The sequence below is a fragment of the Lonchura striata genome, chromosome 2 (assembly GCF_046129695.1).
Source record: "Lonchura striata isolate bLonStr1 chromosome 2, bLonStr1.mat, whole genome shotgun sequence".
In the NCBI taxonomy this organism is placed as follows: Eukaryota; Metazoa; Chordata; class Aves; order Passeriformes; family Estrildidae; genus Lonchura; species Lonchura striata.
The window spans coordinates 37517245-37532016 of NC_134604.1; the positions used below are offsets into that span (position 1 = coordinate 37517245).

Below are 14772 nucleotides of genomic sequence, written 5' to 3' on the forward strand. Positions count from 1 at the left end.
ACATTTTAAGACATATGCAGTCCCTAAATCTGGAACCGGAAATGAATTTGGCATTTGGTAACAGTTTACATTGACTGCAATTCAACAAAAACTAAACCTTTAGCCTTTGCATTCCCTCAGCAAAGATAATTCTGATCTATAATCTGGATTTAGATAATTTTACAGACAATTGATTTTTGAAAGCATAATTTTACTCAGTTACCTCATCCCTTTGAGAGGACAGAGTGGAGCATAAAAGGGAAAGGTTTTGAATTTAAATGCAAGACAGGAGGCAAGCATTTTACTGCCAGTTGCATCACCAAGACATTTGCAGTGGACCCTCGAGAAGCAAGACTGAACAAAAAGGATCTGACAGATGTTCCTGTGTCCTTCACCACACGTGAAAGGAAGAGGGGATACTTCAACATCAAGGGAAACTGCCTCACTTCCCCTGATCCTATACTTCAAGAGGTTTTGTCTTCACTGCTTGGAGAACTTTTTTATTTAAACTTGCAGTAGAATGTAGTGAGGGGAGGTGAGATTTTTTTTATACAGGACAGGAAAAATTAAGTGACCCTCTTTCTGACCTTGTCTGCATCCAGATGTGTGTACCCAGGTAGAGAAGATGTGAGCAGCATCCAGACTGTCCACCACAGTTTAAAAAGGGATATAAGTGGGATTCAAATATAAAGGTGCAAGAGCTACTGAAGTACATAAAATTCAGGAGCTTTGATCCTAGAGTTCTTAAAAAACTTGCTATTGTCTCCATTTTCTATTGCCACTTAGTAGAAGCTTAGAACCCTGGCATGTTCTTGCCTGAGGCAAGCTCCTGTTGATGTTCCTGATGAAGGGAAGTCTATCAGACCACTCCTAACACAAGCAGACACACAGTTCAACCCAGCAGCTCAGCACAATAGTTGGTGTTGGCATGTATGTCTGCCATTGAATAGCTCTGTGATTAGATCATTCACCCAGGGAGTGGAAGACCTTGGTTGCTGGTCCTTAGGAGCCTGGACTGAGTCAAGCTCTCTTTTTTCCAGGAAATGGTGCAGCTGGGATAGGGTCATTCTAAGTATTTCCTAATGAAACTGGAAGAAAAGAAATGCAGACGAGAGACTAGAATGAACATAAACAAGAGAGAACTTGACTGCAGCCCAAGAAGAAAGGGTGCTGGACTCTGATCTTGCTTCTAAAATCTGCAAATATCTCTCCATTGCCAAATACACAAGTTAGCACCTGGCCAAGGGACTACAAATCTGATATTCCTGCAAGACATCTGCACCACAGTCAGACAAGGCACACAAAACAAGTATTTCACAAGCAGAAATCAGTTCATCTAGATAACTAACTCCATGCTTACCATATATACTCATACATGCACTCACTGCAGCTGCAAAATGCAAAATCAGTTTCAAATCTCACTGTATTCTTAAGAGTGGAAATGCAGAACAAATTTGCCCAAAAAGCAGCAGAAATGTCTTAACCAGGCCCACCCAAGGAATAGAGAGGAATAGAAGAGAAGAAAGAGAACAAGGCGCAAGGTGAAAATAATCAAACAGGACTGAACCTTTAATACATGCTTTGTCCAGACCAAGAAATAAAATCCACAGGAATCCATACAATGGTGAGTTTTTAGTGTATGAAACAGGAGCACTGCACTGTACAGATTACACAATGGTCTTGAATATGCAAATATTCATATATTTAAATTATATGCTTAAAACCAAACTATGAAAGGAAAGCTAGCTCACCTCACCACGATAGTTTGCTGCATTTAGGGTCACAAATTCTTCATTGTAGTTCTCAGAGAAGTTAAGAGCATTCACTAGATGAGCAGCAACATGTAAGACTAAAAAAAAACAAAATCCTGAGTAAATCTGTAAACAAGTGCTGGATGTTCCCTGTAGCCACCCAGATGTCAAGATATAATCACATCACCTCCATGAAATATACCAGGGACTAAGGAATTTTAAATTATTCTTCAAGAGTAAATCAGCTTATAAATATTAATGACAGAAGGCTGTATGTATTTTAGGATTTTTTAACACTACAGTGACGATTTCTGTACTGCAAAGCTTCAGTTGAGACACAACATTCAAAGGTGTCCAGCCAAGAACATTTTCCCTTCACCAAAGTGGGCAGATGTCTCCACTGCTGTCTCCTCTGCAGGTAAGCCTGTAGTACCCTGCTATTTCACTCAAATTTCTTAGGAACAGTGAGGTTTCACTTGTAAGGGCAGATTTTGACCTGATCTCACGTACCTGTCTTCAAAGAAACTGGCATTTTAAGGAAAGGCTTGACATTAGAATGTATGCCCATGTGTTTAAAGCAAAAAGTGAATCAAAACCCACACACATTTGAGGAAGCATTTGCAATTTAAGATGAGCAAGCACAGAGCAAGACTACCCCCAAATGTACTGCAGCAGAAAAACCACAAAGTGCTGCTTCCAAAACATGCTGCTGCTCAGCACAGTAAGATCTTACCTGAAAAGATGCATATTGTAACACCACATGTCACATGGAAAGTTTTACTTTTATCTAGCAGCCTTCTGGTTTTCTTGCTGGCAACCTAGTAAGAGAAGAATTCAAGCAATCTCTTCCAAAACAAAACAGAGAAAAAAATACTGTGGTGATACAATAGCAACTTCAGTTAGGTTTAACACCTTTGCAAGCTTACTATCTAAATTGAAAACTACTGGATTATGCCAAGCAGACAATTTTGAGGACTTAATGAAGAAATTACACAGATCTCAAGAGTACATAATGTACCTCGTGGCCCTAATTTTTAGAAATCCCAGCACTTGTGAAGGCATCACTGACTCTCATAAGCAGGATCAAAAGGAATGGTGTATTTGCATATATATGTGCATCTATACGTATCAAATCTGATAGGTATTGTCAACAAAACTCACAGGTTCAGTTTGCAAATCTAGCAAACACAAGTGTTCCTCAAAAGCATTATTTATATTTCTGTAAAAGCAACAAAGAACCACAAAGAAGCTAAACATTGTTTCTGCCATGATAACAAGTGTATCAAGTTGGGCATTTTTACAGAACATTCTATCACCTCCAGGAGGACACTTGTGGTCATGCAGAGACAAAGTTGGGTTTAATCTGTTGAATTCTATCAGGAAGCACTTGAGAGGACACATATCTCTAATATAAGAGTTTAGAAAGACAGAGAAGAATTCATCTGACTACAGTTCCACAGCAACTCCTCATCCTTCAAAAATGCACTGAAGAAACCACCCTCTAAACAGGTCAAATCAAACCAGACAAAGCCTGTCTTCAAAGGAGTCATGAATCCAGGCTAAATGTCTGATACTTGCACCATGCAAGCACATCCTGTAGAAAAAACAGGGATGTAACAGGTTCTTTTTTAATTGTTTTTATACCATACAGAGACCAGGGCCCTCTTCTCAAGCGCTGCATTCCAAGGACAGCACTCACCTTCTGGGATCCCCGCACGAAGGCCAAGAGAACACGGCACATCGGGAGCAGGACCAGGCAGCAGTTGAGATTGAGGACAGATGCCGAAGCTCTGCTAACACACAATCCTAGCTGAACAAACATTGCAAGAGTTAGATTATGGGGAGAAAGGAATGGCACATGTGTCAGTCTTGTTTCTCTTTCTCTGTGCTGCAAAACCAAATGGTTCCCGTGCTTTCCAACTCATCAGAATAGTGGAATTTCATGATGTGCTGGAGAAACCATGGCACACACACAGCATGCTATCCTGTCCTCACAGGGAAGGAAACAGCTCTCATCTTTGCATCAAGAAGCTATTAAAAAATTATTTTGTCAGCAATAAATGACAACTTTCTACTGGAAGATCCAATATCCTCATCTGTGCTCAAAGTTACATGGAACAAAACATCTGAGACAAGAGTGTCCCCTGAGAGATGACCCAAAAGCTTCAAAAGACATAACTAAATAAAAAGCGATAAATACTATGATGACACTAGACAGCCACTCGAGTGTAATGATTTTCTGTTAAGCCACAAAAAGATGTGAAAAAATATTGATTCAGTCAAATTGAAATGGTCATAGTGTTTCAAGGACTGTTATAGAATTGCCACAAAATTCCTCATCCATGCACATTATGCAATGCCATATTTGGACATAAAGAAAGTAGGTTTTCTTCAGTTTAACTGCTCAATAGCTGGGAACTGTAATGAAATCTAATTTCACTAATGCTTTCACTGATATATTTGGAACTTACATAATTAGAAGAAAAACACTTGTCAAATAAATGAACAAAGCACATATTCATGTCATAAACCTGTATTTTTAATCTTATTATATTATCTCATTCATTTATAATTTTAAAAAGTTAGCAAAATGCCATTGTTCTCCTAGTTATTAGGTTGAATTAACATTTTACTAGCTTACATAAATGATGCTTTTAGACTGTCAACAGATTTCTGGAAGGATATTTCTTACACTGTTCTCAAAACCCCAAGTATTTCAACTCCTGAATTAATTAGTACAAAAGTATTATAATATTAAAGATAATTCAAGTGCTGCAGGATCATGTGAATAAGTTGAACAGGTATGAATTATCTAATAAAAATTACTTAAGGTTTATTACCTTTTCAAAATTAAACTCAATGTAAAAAAATGAGTATGTTTTACTTTCTCCGACAAAAAAAAACTGTGCAACATTTATTATATCCTTATCTTCATTATCAAGAAGAAACAAAATATACCAACCTATGTTTGTGTCACAGAAATGGATGAATATATAAGCTAGTAAAAACAAACAGAATAATTGCACTTCAGAATATCTTGCAAGACCTCATGCACAACAGCATGAAAGTGTTTCTAAATACCAGCACCATAAAACATTACAACTTCCTGCTCTCACAGTTAGCAACGTCCATGTACCTCACCTGCTCTGCAGCGCACCTGGGCACAGCACCAGGAGGCAAACAGGAGGTAAAGATGTTCAGTCTACCTGAAGAACCAAGCTCTGCACCTAAATCCTGTTTCTCTTCCAGCTACTTTACATTATTTCATTTGACCTGAGTGCTAAGGACCTCCTCACCAGACCCTACCTGCTTCCACAAAACAGAATAGTCACAAGGGCACCCTCTCTCAAAAGCTGCCCTTGAGAAGTAGGAGCAATTACCCCACAAAATGTGCTCTACCTTGTTCTCTACTATGTAAGTGTGGTATCTCCAGCAAAAAAATCCCAGGAACAGATCATCTCCAACCTACTGAATGATAGAAAACAAGACTAAAATGAGCCATGTCACTTAGTTCTTTCCCACTCTCCAGATGTCCTCCAAAATTTCTTCCAATGTACTGTTAGTCCTCTTTTTCCTTACATAAAACCTCCCTTGCTTCTATTTCATCTGTTGCTTCACTCTCTGATTACTTGTGCAATGAGAATTGTTTTTTTCTTGCTACTCCTTCCTCATAAGCCATGTTCTTCAGACCTTAGGCCATCCTCTCCTCCCCACTCTGCACTCTTCCAACTGGAAATAACCCTTGAACAGACTGGACTTAAAGAAAAGAAAAATGTCTCTATAATACACTGTTTGCATATACAACACTGTCTCTATTCTGATTAAATCTCTAAAGAGAAGCTAAAAATGAGCTGTACACCTCATTGAAGCAATAACTTCAGAAACATGGTCATTAAAACATGTAAGAATTTTTATTGGGGCTTACTGATGTGCTACAGTATTGCACTGATTAAATTGGCATGACTTGAAAAACTCAAGAATTATGTAGAAATAATGTTATGCAAACTCCAGAAGCAAACTGAACCATTTTTGTAGCTGTTGACTAATACCCGAAATCTCAAAGAGTTGCAATACCATTAATGAGCAGTTTGAAAATTTTAATAACTTCTGTTGTATGACCTATATGATACATCACTAATTTCTCAAGAATTCCTTTTGGTTTTGAGTTTAAACATAAACTAGGCATTACATCAGTTATCCGAGACTTCCTTTACCAAGCACAACAATTTTTCTTACAAAACTTCAACAAAACAATAGTTTGGCCTAGGAGAGAGTCAATTCTACACTGTGTAGTGTTAAATAAATGAAATAACTCCTGTCACAGAGTTCAAGAAGCACTTGGACAACACTCTCAGGCACATGGTGTGATTTTTGGGATGTCCTGCTCAGGGCCAGGAGCTGGATGACAGGTCCCTTCCAGCTCAGCATGGACTCTGATTCTATGTAAAACACCAAACAATTTAACAAGTATGAATCACTAATGATGTGCAGAAAAGGCTATCCTACTAACCTTCCTTTGTTTTTCTCCTTTATTTAATAAATAGCAAATATTCATTCATAATGCAATTACTATGGAACGATGTCCTTGCATTCAATATAATTCAATGCTATCAACACGTGTACACACAAGAAAAAAAAAACAGAAAAAAAGAAAAGAGAAACCAGCAAACAACTACTTACTGTATTTTCAAGGAGGTATGATTCAAATATTAAAATATTGTTACCAATGGTTCATGTAAGGTTTTATTCTGAAGAAATAAAGTTCAGCAATATTTCCTGCAACAAGCCCATGATTGATTTGCGAACAATGGGAAATGCATTTAGAAATTCTTAAAATCAAAATTCAGGCAAGAAGAAAAAGAGTTTAAGTTTGGTCTTGATATATAGCCAAAAGCTAAATATATTACCATGGAACTAATTCTTTCCAAATGGTTTCCAAGAGATCTCTTTCTTAACTTCCATTGCATTGCCTGGAAGGCATAGTAACAAATTAACACAGTACATTATTGTTGGATTTTTAAACAATAGTAGGATGATTTTTGCTCCAAGGCAACTCACTGGGTCTAGAAGGGAATATATACCCTTATTAAGTAGTTAAGAAATGAGAAAAATATAATCCTAGTTTCTTCCTGAAGTTTTTATTGTCTTAAAAAAAAAAGTTTTTGCATGTTACTAGCATGCGAAATTTCTGCAGAATCAAAAAGGAAAAAACCACACACACAAAATCTCTGCTGGACACCATTTTATCCAGCTTTGCTGATACTAAATCCAAGCATTTGACCACCTCCTTCCATAATCTGCCTATCTGGTACAACATATACTGGTATCTGATTTCATGGAGCAGAAAAGAAACATACTCAAATTTACAGACTAAATTTGTGGCAAAAATAATAGGGAACTGGGCCATCCACAAACTCAAATCCTAAAAACTAGGTTAGATTTTTCCTCCAGACAAGTGTAAGGGAACTGCCATCTTCTCCAAAGCAGCATAAAAGAGCTCCAGAATGCAAATTCTACAGTTATCCCTGTCTGATATATAGTCCACAGAAATCCAGATCAACTCCTGGCTGTGCTCATACAACATACAAAGTGGGACAGAGAAGTGAAGAGTTAATCCTCATTGTATATTGCTGCCAGCAAGACTGAAAATGAGAAAATGAGCTTTCTCTATTAGGAAAAGGAGCTTTCTCTGTTAGACAAATGATTTCAGTATTAGACTGAGGGCTGAAGTACCTTACTTGTACCCCAGAATTCCACAGAGTCCATAATTTATAAATACAGAGGTGAATGTTACCTGCAACTGCTGTGCAGAGAGATCTGACATTTTATACACTGTTGCAAAATGAAGATTTCAACAAATACTGTCCTATCTCACCTTTTAAGAAAGGACAGTATTTTGGTACTCAATCTTGTACCAAAAAAATGTTAGAATAATGCAAACCCTTCCACACCTGAGAGTGATGTGATTCTGTTTCTCAAGACTTCACCACATACAAGCAACAACCCTAAACAGATCATGCTGCAATAGAGGCACCACACTTGATGCTGTCTCTTAGAGCCTTTAAAATTTTTCGATCTTCTTTGGTTCAAGACATCTTGAAAGCTTCTGGCAAGACTCACAAGCCACACCCTGCTCTGTAGACACAGGTCACAGACCACCTTCCCAGATCAGTACTGGAGCAGCTAAAGTTAGTTATTTTCCTAGGTGAAACAAACTGTGCCACACAACACGACTCCTTTTGACCCAGCCTCCTTTTCTTCACAGAGTACGCCTTCTCTTGAGTAACAGAGCACTGATAACCTAAGATGAAGGACAGAACTGAACTGTATGCACAGCAATTTTTCCCCTTAGGCCTGTCAAATCTGGCTGAAGATCTAGCAACAAAAACGAAGCAGCTGAAAAGAAGGAAAATGTGAAGGTAGGGGAAACCAGAACATGTGAAAACTTCCACAGAAGTTTGACTTGGTTTTGCACCTGAAGAAGGAAGGCTTCAAAGTAAATCCCAACCTCATGTACTGAAACCCTTTAAAAATTATTTTAAGTAGTGCAATATTTTTTTTTATTTGTATAGGGTATCTTCCCTGCACTGCTGTGAATCAGTATTCTCTATGTTCACTTGTAACTCAACACACAGGCATTCTTTGAAGGTTTTCCAATCTCTTCTTGTCTACAAGTTCAGGTCATGTTCCCATTTTATACACAGTTCCTTTGTGTAAGATGTATTCCTTCTGCTTAAATCAGTCATTCAAACTGAAGAAAACAACTAACTTAATCTTGAGTGCAGTAATAGTTTTCAACTTCCCTGATAATCTCCAAGCAAAGGATCAAGATACACAACTCCCTCCAATGCTAAGTTGTGGGGGGTAAGCAGGTTCCACATGGTTGCACAAGGATCAATGAAAGCGGAATATGGTCTCAATTAGTGAAATCTCTGTTGTTATGATAAACTAGCAAGGAGAGACATAAAAGTTACTGGAACATATTCCAAGCAGTGAATAATGGTGATAAATACTATGTACAATACTACACAATAAAAAGGCAACAGATAAAAAAGTGAGGCAGCACTTTTTCTTTTCAGCCCCATTTTCAGTTATTCAGTTTTTTCCCAAAGAGATCCTTTTGACAATGCATTTTCTTCACTTTGGTCTGAAACCCAGAAGCTTATCTCTTGCATTAACATTATTACATTACAGCTCTTTGAGCAGGGACAAGAGAGGGAATGGGGAAAGAGAGACCCTTCATATCATGACAAAATGAGCTCAAAGTGTGTTCTGCTTACAGGGAACTCAAGCAACAGGAAACAAGCATTTCATTCAATGCTGTTAAAGGAAGACTGAGGTCTATACGGCTAGTACCAAATTTGTGGCTGACTTTTTTTGACCAGGCACAATCAAACTTGTTGGACAAAAATACAGCCAAGCTAGACTGAAGAAATCAGTCTGGACAATTTCACTGACTGAGTGGACCAAAATCTCCAACAGCAAACATTTTGGAGTCAAGTAATTTAAGACTCTCTTTCTGTAACTCATGCCTACTCATTATAGCACTTGTCATGAACACAAAGATGAGAATATTCCTTTCCTCTTTGCCAAACTCTTTTATAAGAAATTCTTGTCTGTTGAGGATTGGTTCATGGGCTTCTCTTCCTTAAGCAATGTAAGACCCCAAGTTAACACCTAAGAAATCATTAAAAAATTAGATTCTTTATCTGGTGAACTTTCACTGCAAGTATTATGTAACCACGGAATTATTCTGGTTGGAAGGGACCTCAGGATGTCTCTGCTGAAACCCCCTCCTGCATGCTCCACACCAAACTCAGATAAAGTTTGCTCAGGGCTTTTTGCCCAATTAGGTTTTGAAAACACCCAGGGATAGAGGTTGCACAGCGAAGAGCTCATAGTCTCATCAACAGAAGTCAAACTGAATGAAGCAGACATGTTTGACACAAAATAACACTAAGTTTCTTGTTACATAAAAGATTTACCAACCTCCTCCTACCACGTTACTGCCTTCCACTTATCTGTTCTCTTGTTACTTCCAGGACACCACCATGCTCTTAGTGTGTTTCACAGGTTTAGAATTAAGAATCAGGAAGATGGTTATTGAAAGATTGAGTGAGAGTTAAGTACCTAAACAAATTTTAAATCCTGTCCTAAAGTAACTTGTTCAACATCACAGAGAATGCAAATGGAAAAGGATAAATCTGAGCCTCATTCTTCTGTAGACAGCTGGAGGGAAGTAAATCACTTCAGTGACCACTGAACAAAACACCAACCACATTCTTTCTCTTTCTTCACATCAGAAAGAGATGGCATAAAAACATGGCATAGTTGAATATACTCAGAATATTCAGTCCAAGATCTCATTTCATATCACACTCTGATTCCCTCCAGCAACTCTTCTTGTTCTCCATTCTATTACTTGGTAAACAACGAAAACTACCTGTGGTAAATCTCTCCATGCTGCAAGTGCAGAAGTTCTTAAGGCCATTATAGCATATTAAGAAAGAAAAAAAGCCAACTCCTTACGAGATCTCACCGAAAAAAACAGAAACTTTTTTTTAATTCAAAAAGTGCCACTCCTTTTTGGCAACTTTGTTACCTCTCTGGAAAAAGGAATCAGTTATCACAGAAGTATCCATTAAAAAGTTCAATCTGTTCACACAAAAAATATCAACTGTTGAATTATAAATTAAGAATTTAATCTAAATCTCAAAATCTTCAGACACCAAGAAGTGGCACAGAGGCTCTGCAAACCACTCACGCGTGCATAGAACAGAGAGGAGAGTGGTTATACAGGTGGGCCATGGGTCAGTGGCTATACAAACCAACAGAGAAAAAGAAGAGGTGCAAAAATCCCTGTGGAAGGCAACTACAGGTCTAGTACTGCTTATGCCATCTCCTGAAGAAACCAAATTGGGTGCAGTTTTCCTATCCCTTGCAAAATAATCTCTATGATTAATACACATACACAGATATAATGAAGAGAAGGGAGAAAGCTAACTTTGGGATCTACTGAAGATATTTAAATGAGGTATAAAAAGTGAGTTGCAAGTACATTTAGTACATTAGTCTTTAGCATTTTCAAAATGTTAAAATTAGTTTTATAACTTTGACCAAAAGTACCTTTTAGACTTGGCTCTTCATTTTTAACCTTATTTTAGAAGTCCCTAAATTCTGTGGTACTTTTTCCCACAGTGGCAGACACAATTATACAAAGTTAAAAGCATGGCCTCCTAGTCCTCATCTCCTGACCAAGACAAGGAATCTCTTGCCTGAGTCATCACACAGATTCTGAACACACATTAAGTTACTTTGCAAGTGTCTTCCATTTTAAAGTGTAAGAAAACCAAGAAAAATCCTAACCAGATGATGAGCTGGTATGAGGCATATGAGCAATCTCAGTTGAGAGAAACTTGCTGATTGATACCAGCTGAAAATATGGTCCAACATTACCCCAGAACATTTGCTGTACAAACAACCAACCCATTTGCTCCATCAGGAACAAACATAGTTTTCAAATGGATACACTGGGCTGCAAAGCCACTAGAAATCAAGGTAAAATTAAACATATTTTCATGTTTTTCTGTCAAGAAAGTCAATACCATGAAGGATTTAATTATTGTCATTCCCTTCTTTTTTGCACTATCTTCACTAAGATTCATTCTTGAACATATCTGAAACAACCACAAGAAGGAAAAAATTGTATCAACCCAACTTATTTCCAAGCAAGATCACAAAACATTATGGTACTGTCCAGTTATGACAATATCAGCCACATGAAACTATATACCCTGGATTCACCAAAACTAAACCCCAGAGGCTCTACAGCAGATTAGGATGTGCATCATCTGTGTTTAATCCCATGTCAACTTTCTATTGAAATCCGTTCCTGAGTATGACATAGTGTTACAAAGCATCATGTTATTCAGACACCTTTTCCTGGATTGTCAAATTCTGAGCAACTCATGGGCATTTCCCAGGAAGATGTTAAATCTCAATTTATGCTTTTATAAACAGAAGGTTTTTTTCAAATTACTACACTGATAATTTCCCAAGGCAGGCTGGTATCTCACGTCTCCAAAGTACCTTTTGGATTCATCTGCTGGTGGTGGTTGTTGCCCTTGCTTAGCCAAAATATCTGAATCTTCATTAAACCACCCAGAATCAAAGAACTTACCATTAGAAAACAAAACTAAAGTTACATGCATTATAGTGAATTTACACATAACAGAGTATCCATGAGAATGACAAAGACTGAAAAGAACTGAGACTTATTAGAAGTCTCTCAGCAAGCATGAATACTACAATAACGGGATTGGAAAGAATTTGCCAACAAGAGTCCATAGCTTGCTAAATGTGCTGATGACAACAAGTGGAGTTCCAGTCATTTGTTGAGTATGTCTGTGTTCCTGTAAACCTTGTATGCCGCTGCTGGCAACACTGGGATGGGAGAGAGGAGGGAAAAGAATAGCTGTCCCACACTTGACTGGCTCTTTTTATTCTCAACAGTGTTCACTTTCTGCTCCTAAACAACTGTCAGAAGTACCCCAGTAATTTCTTACCAGATCTTTTCCCACTTTGAAAAGTTAATAGGCAGTTTGTGTCATCTTTGATTAGCAAATGCATTCTGCCCCTTACCCCATCCTCGAGCATCCCAAATTCCAGGGCAAAATGTAATATCCAGGTCACTCACCCCTAACATTTGATGCAAATAGTAATACTGTAGCCCTTGATTATAAAGCAGGAAGGTTTTCCCGAAGAGCCATACATTGAGGGAGAGCCAGAAAAACTGAAATGAAACAGAAACAAGAGATTGTAAGTGAAAGTTAGTTACATGTGCAAACTTTTCAGTTCTCATTTCATTCATAAAACTCATAGGTCTGTAGTTTCATAAACATTCGCAAATGGAATGGAAAAGCAAATTTCATGCACATAGTATGCTTGAAAGTACTAAAAGGAAGTGCCCCTATGTTGGAAATTTTCACTTTCGTTGAACTTCACAGAACTTTTTGTGTGTTACAACAACCTAGAGCTAGCACTGCACTCCCATACAAGATACTATCCCAATTCTTTAGCTGGATGTTGCATTTAAGAGACTCAAAGAATAAGAAACAACAACAAAGAGACAAAGGAAGGTAAAGAACTTGACCTCCAAGAAGCTACATCTTCTCCCCCAAACCTTCCCAAAGAGAGCCTAACAAAGAGCAAGCACAGAGCCGGGAAGGGCACGGAGGCGGGCACTGTCCCGGGGCACGGCTCCGTGTGCATCCATCCCTGCCAGCCGCGCACCGGGACGCGCTCGGAGCGCATCCCGCCCGCCCGTCCGAGCCGCGGCAGCCGCACGGCGTCCTGCCCCACTCCGGGAGCCCTGCCCCACTCCGGGAGCCCTGCCCCACTCCGGGACCCCTGCCCCACTCCGGGATGAGGTGCCCCGGCTCCTCGACCCGCGGGGCAGCCCCCGTGCCGCCCCCCGCCGCCTGCCAGCACCCAGCGGCCCCTCCTGAGCCTCCTCCGCGGGTCAGCCCCGCCGAGGGGATCCCCCGGGGCCGCCCCTACCAGGAAGAGGTGCTTGTTCCCTTCGTTGGCCAGCCAGCTCCGCCAGGACAGCGCCATGCTGCGGGACGCCCGCGGGGCAGCGCCGAGGGTGGGGGGGCGCCGGGCGAGCCCTCCTTTTCAGCCGGGCCGAGCCGCCCTCCCCTCTCCCCACCCCTCACCCCCCGCCCTGGCTTCCGGCCGCCGGGCGTAGCGCTCCGGCCGCGCCGCGCCGCCGGACGGCCCCCGGCTCCATCCGCGGCCCGGCCGCCTGGGGCAGAGCGGAGCTCTCCGGAGGGCAGCATGCCCTGCCCGGCCCGGCCCGGCCCGGACCTGCCCTGCCCCGCTCTGCCCTGCTCTGCTCCGCCGCGCTGCGGTGCGGCCGCTGCCTCGCGTCCCCCAGTTTGGGAAAGCGTTTCCCCGCTGAAAATCCCGTCCGTGGGGCTCCCACTTGCCCGACCCCCCCATCCCCGCCCGGGCTGAAATGTGATACAGAAATTCGCAGGAGGGATCGGGGGGAGCGGCAGCGCATGCAAGCGCTCTGCAGTTCGGGTGAAACAAAGAGGCTGTCCAAGAAACTACTGACCGGGCAGCACGTGGGGCCCTCGAAAGCCGGGAAGGGACAGGCTGTGTTGCTGACTGCAAGTCTGATCCTGCTCCATCAGGTGTCCCTGGAGGACACTGGAAGGGGCCGCCTCCTGTGTGCCGGCACAGCGGGTGCGCGGTGAACAGCAGCCAAGAAAAAGGGGCAGTGGGCAATTGCGCATCCCGTGTCCACAGCTTGGGTTGCTGCCGGCAGCCTGCTTTTGCTGGTGGCCTTCGTGTTTAGTTTGGGTTTGAGGAGGGTGGGGTTTGAGGAAAAGTTGCACCGATACTAATTTTTTATATTAAGAAAAAGCTTTTGAAGAAAATGCTTGTTGCTAGAAGCTTCCAAACAGGACAGCCTTGTGAGACAGCGGAACAGTTCCACCAGGCATTGTGGTGCTCATGTTGCTCCTTGAGAAGGCAGCAGTGGCTCTGCTGGCAGCAGAGCAAGGCTGGTTTTCTGGGAGATGCCAAGTCCAAGGAGTGGTGCTGAGTAGTCTCATCCAGTCCAGTCTGAGCTGGCTGTCTTTCTTTTACTATCTGGAAAATAGCCATTTTTTGAGTTCTTTATGAGCTACACACCAAGGGTCCATAGAAGAATGGAAGGGAGCAAAGTGCCATCTTTCTGCAGTTTATATCAAGGTGGAGGGAATGTGTGACCCATGTGTGGTCTTGCAAATAAAGAGTACAAGTAGGGCGTAGCACCTTTGAAACTCATTTGAGGGTATTTTTGCTGCAGCAGGAGTTCTGTCTCAACAAGCGGCAGGATTTCTGTGGTTGTATGAAGTTTTAGGTGAAGTTCTGAAATAGCAGGGTTGCATCCATTTTATATCATCTAATGACACTAAAAGGAGAAGTAGTGAAAGGGAAAATATATATTTTGAATTTAAGACTCAACAGAACCATAATCTAATGCCAAAGC

General features: G+C 40.9%; 1 protein-coding gene across 1 annotated transcript in view; it reads right to left on the bottom strand.

The window, feature by feature from the left end:
* NOX4 (NADPH oxidase 4) overlaps positions 1-13370 on the bottom strand; it is a 97737-nt gene extending 84367 nt beyond the window's left edge. Inside the window, exons 1-5 of the mRNA XM_021545015.3 lie at positions 13290-13370; positions 12427-12522; positions 3430-3540; positions 2464-2548; positions 1731-1828 (exon numbers count right to left, since the gene is read on the bottom strand). Of these exons, the coding sequence (XP_021400690.2) occupies positions 1731-1828; positions 2464-2548; positions 3430-3540; positions 12427-12522; positions 13290-13346 (447 nt within the window). The 5' untranslated portion in view covers positions 13347-13370. The remainder of the gene's footprint in view (positions 1-1730; positions 1829-2463; positions 2549-3429; positions 3541-12426; positions 12523-13289) is intronic.
* Between the last annotated feature and the right edge of the window lie 1402 nt (positions 13371-14772).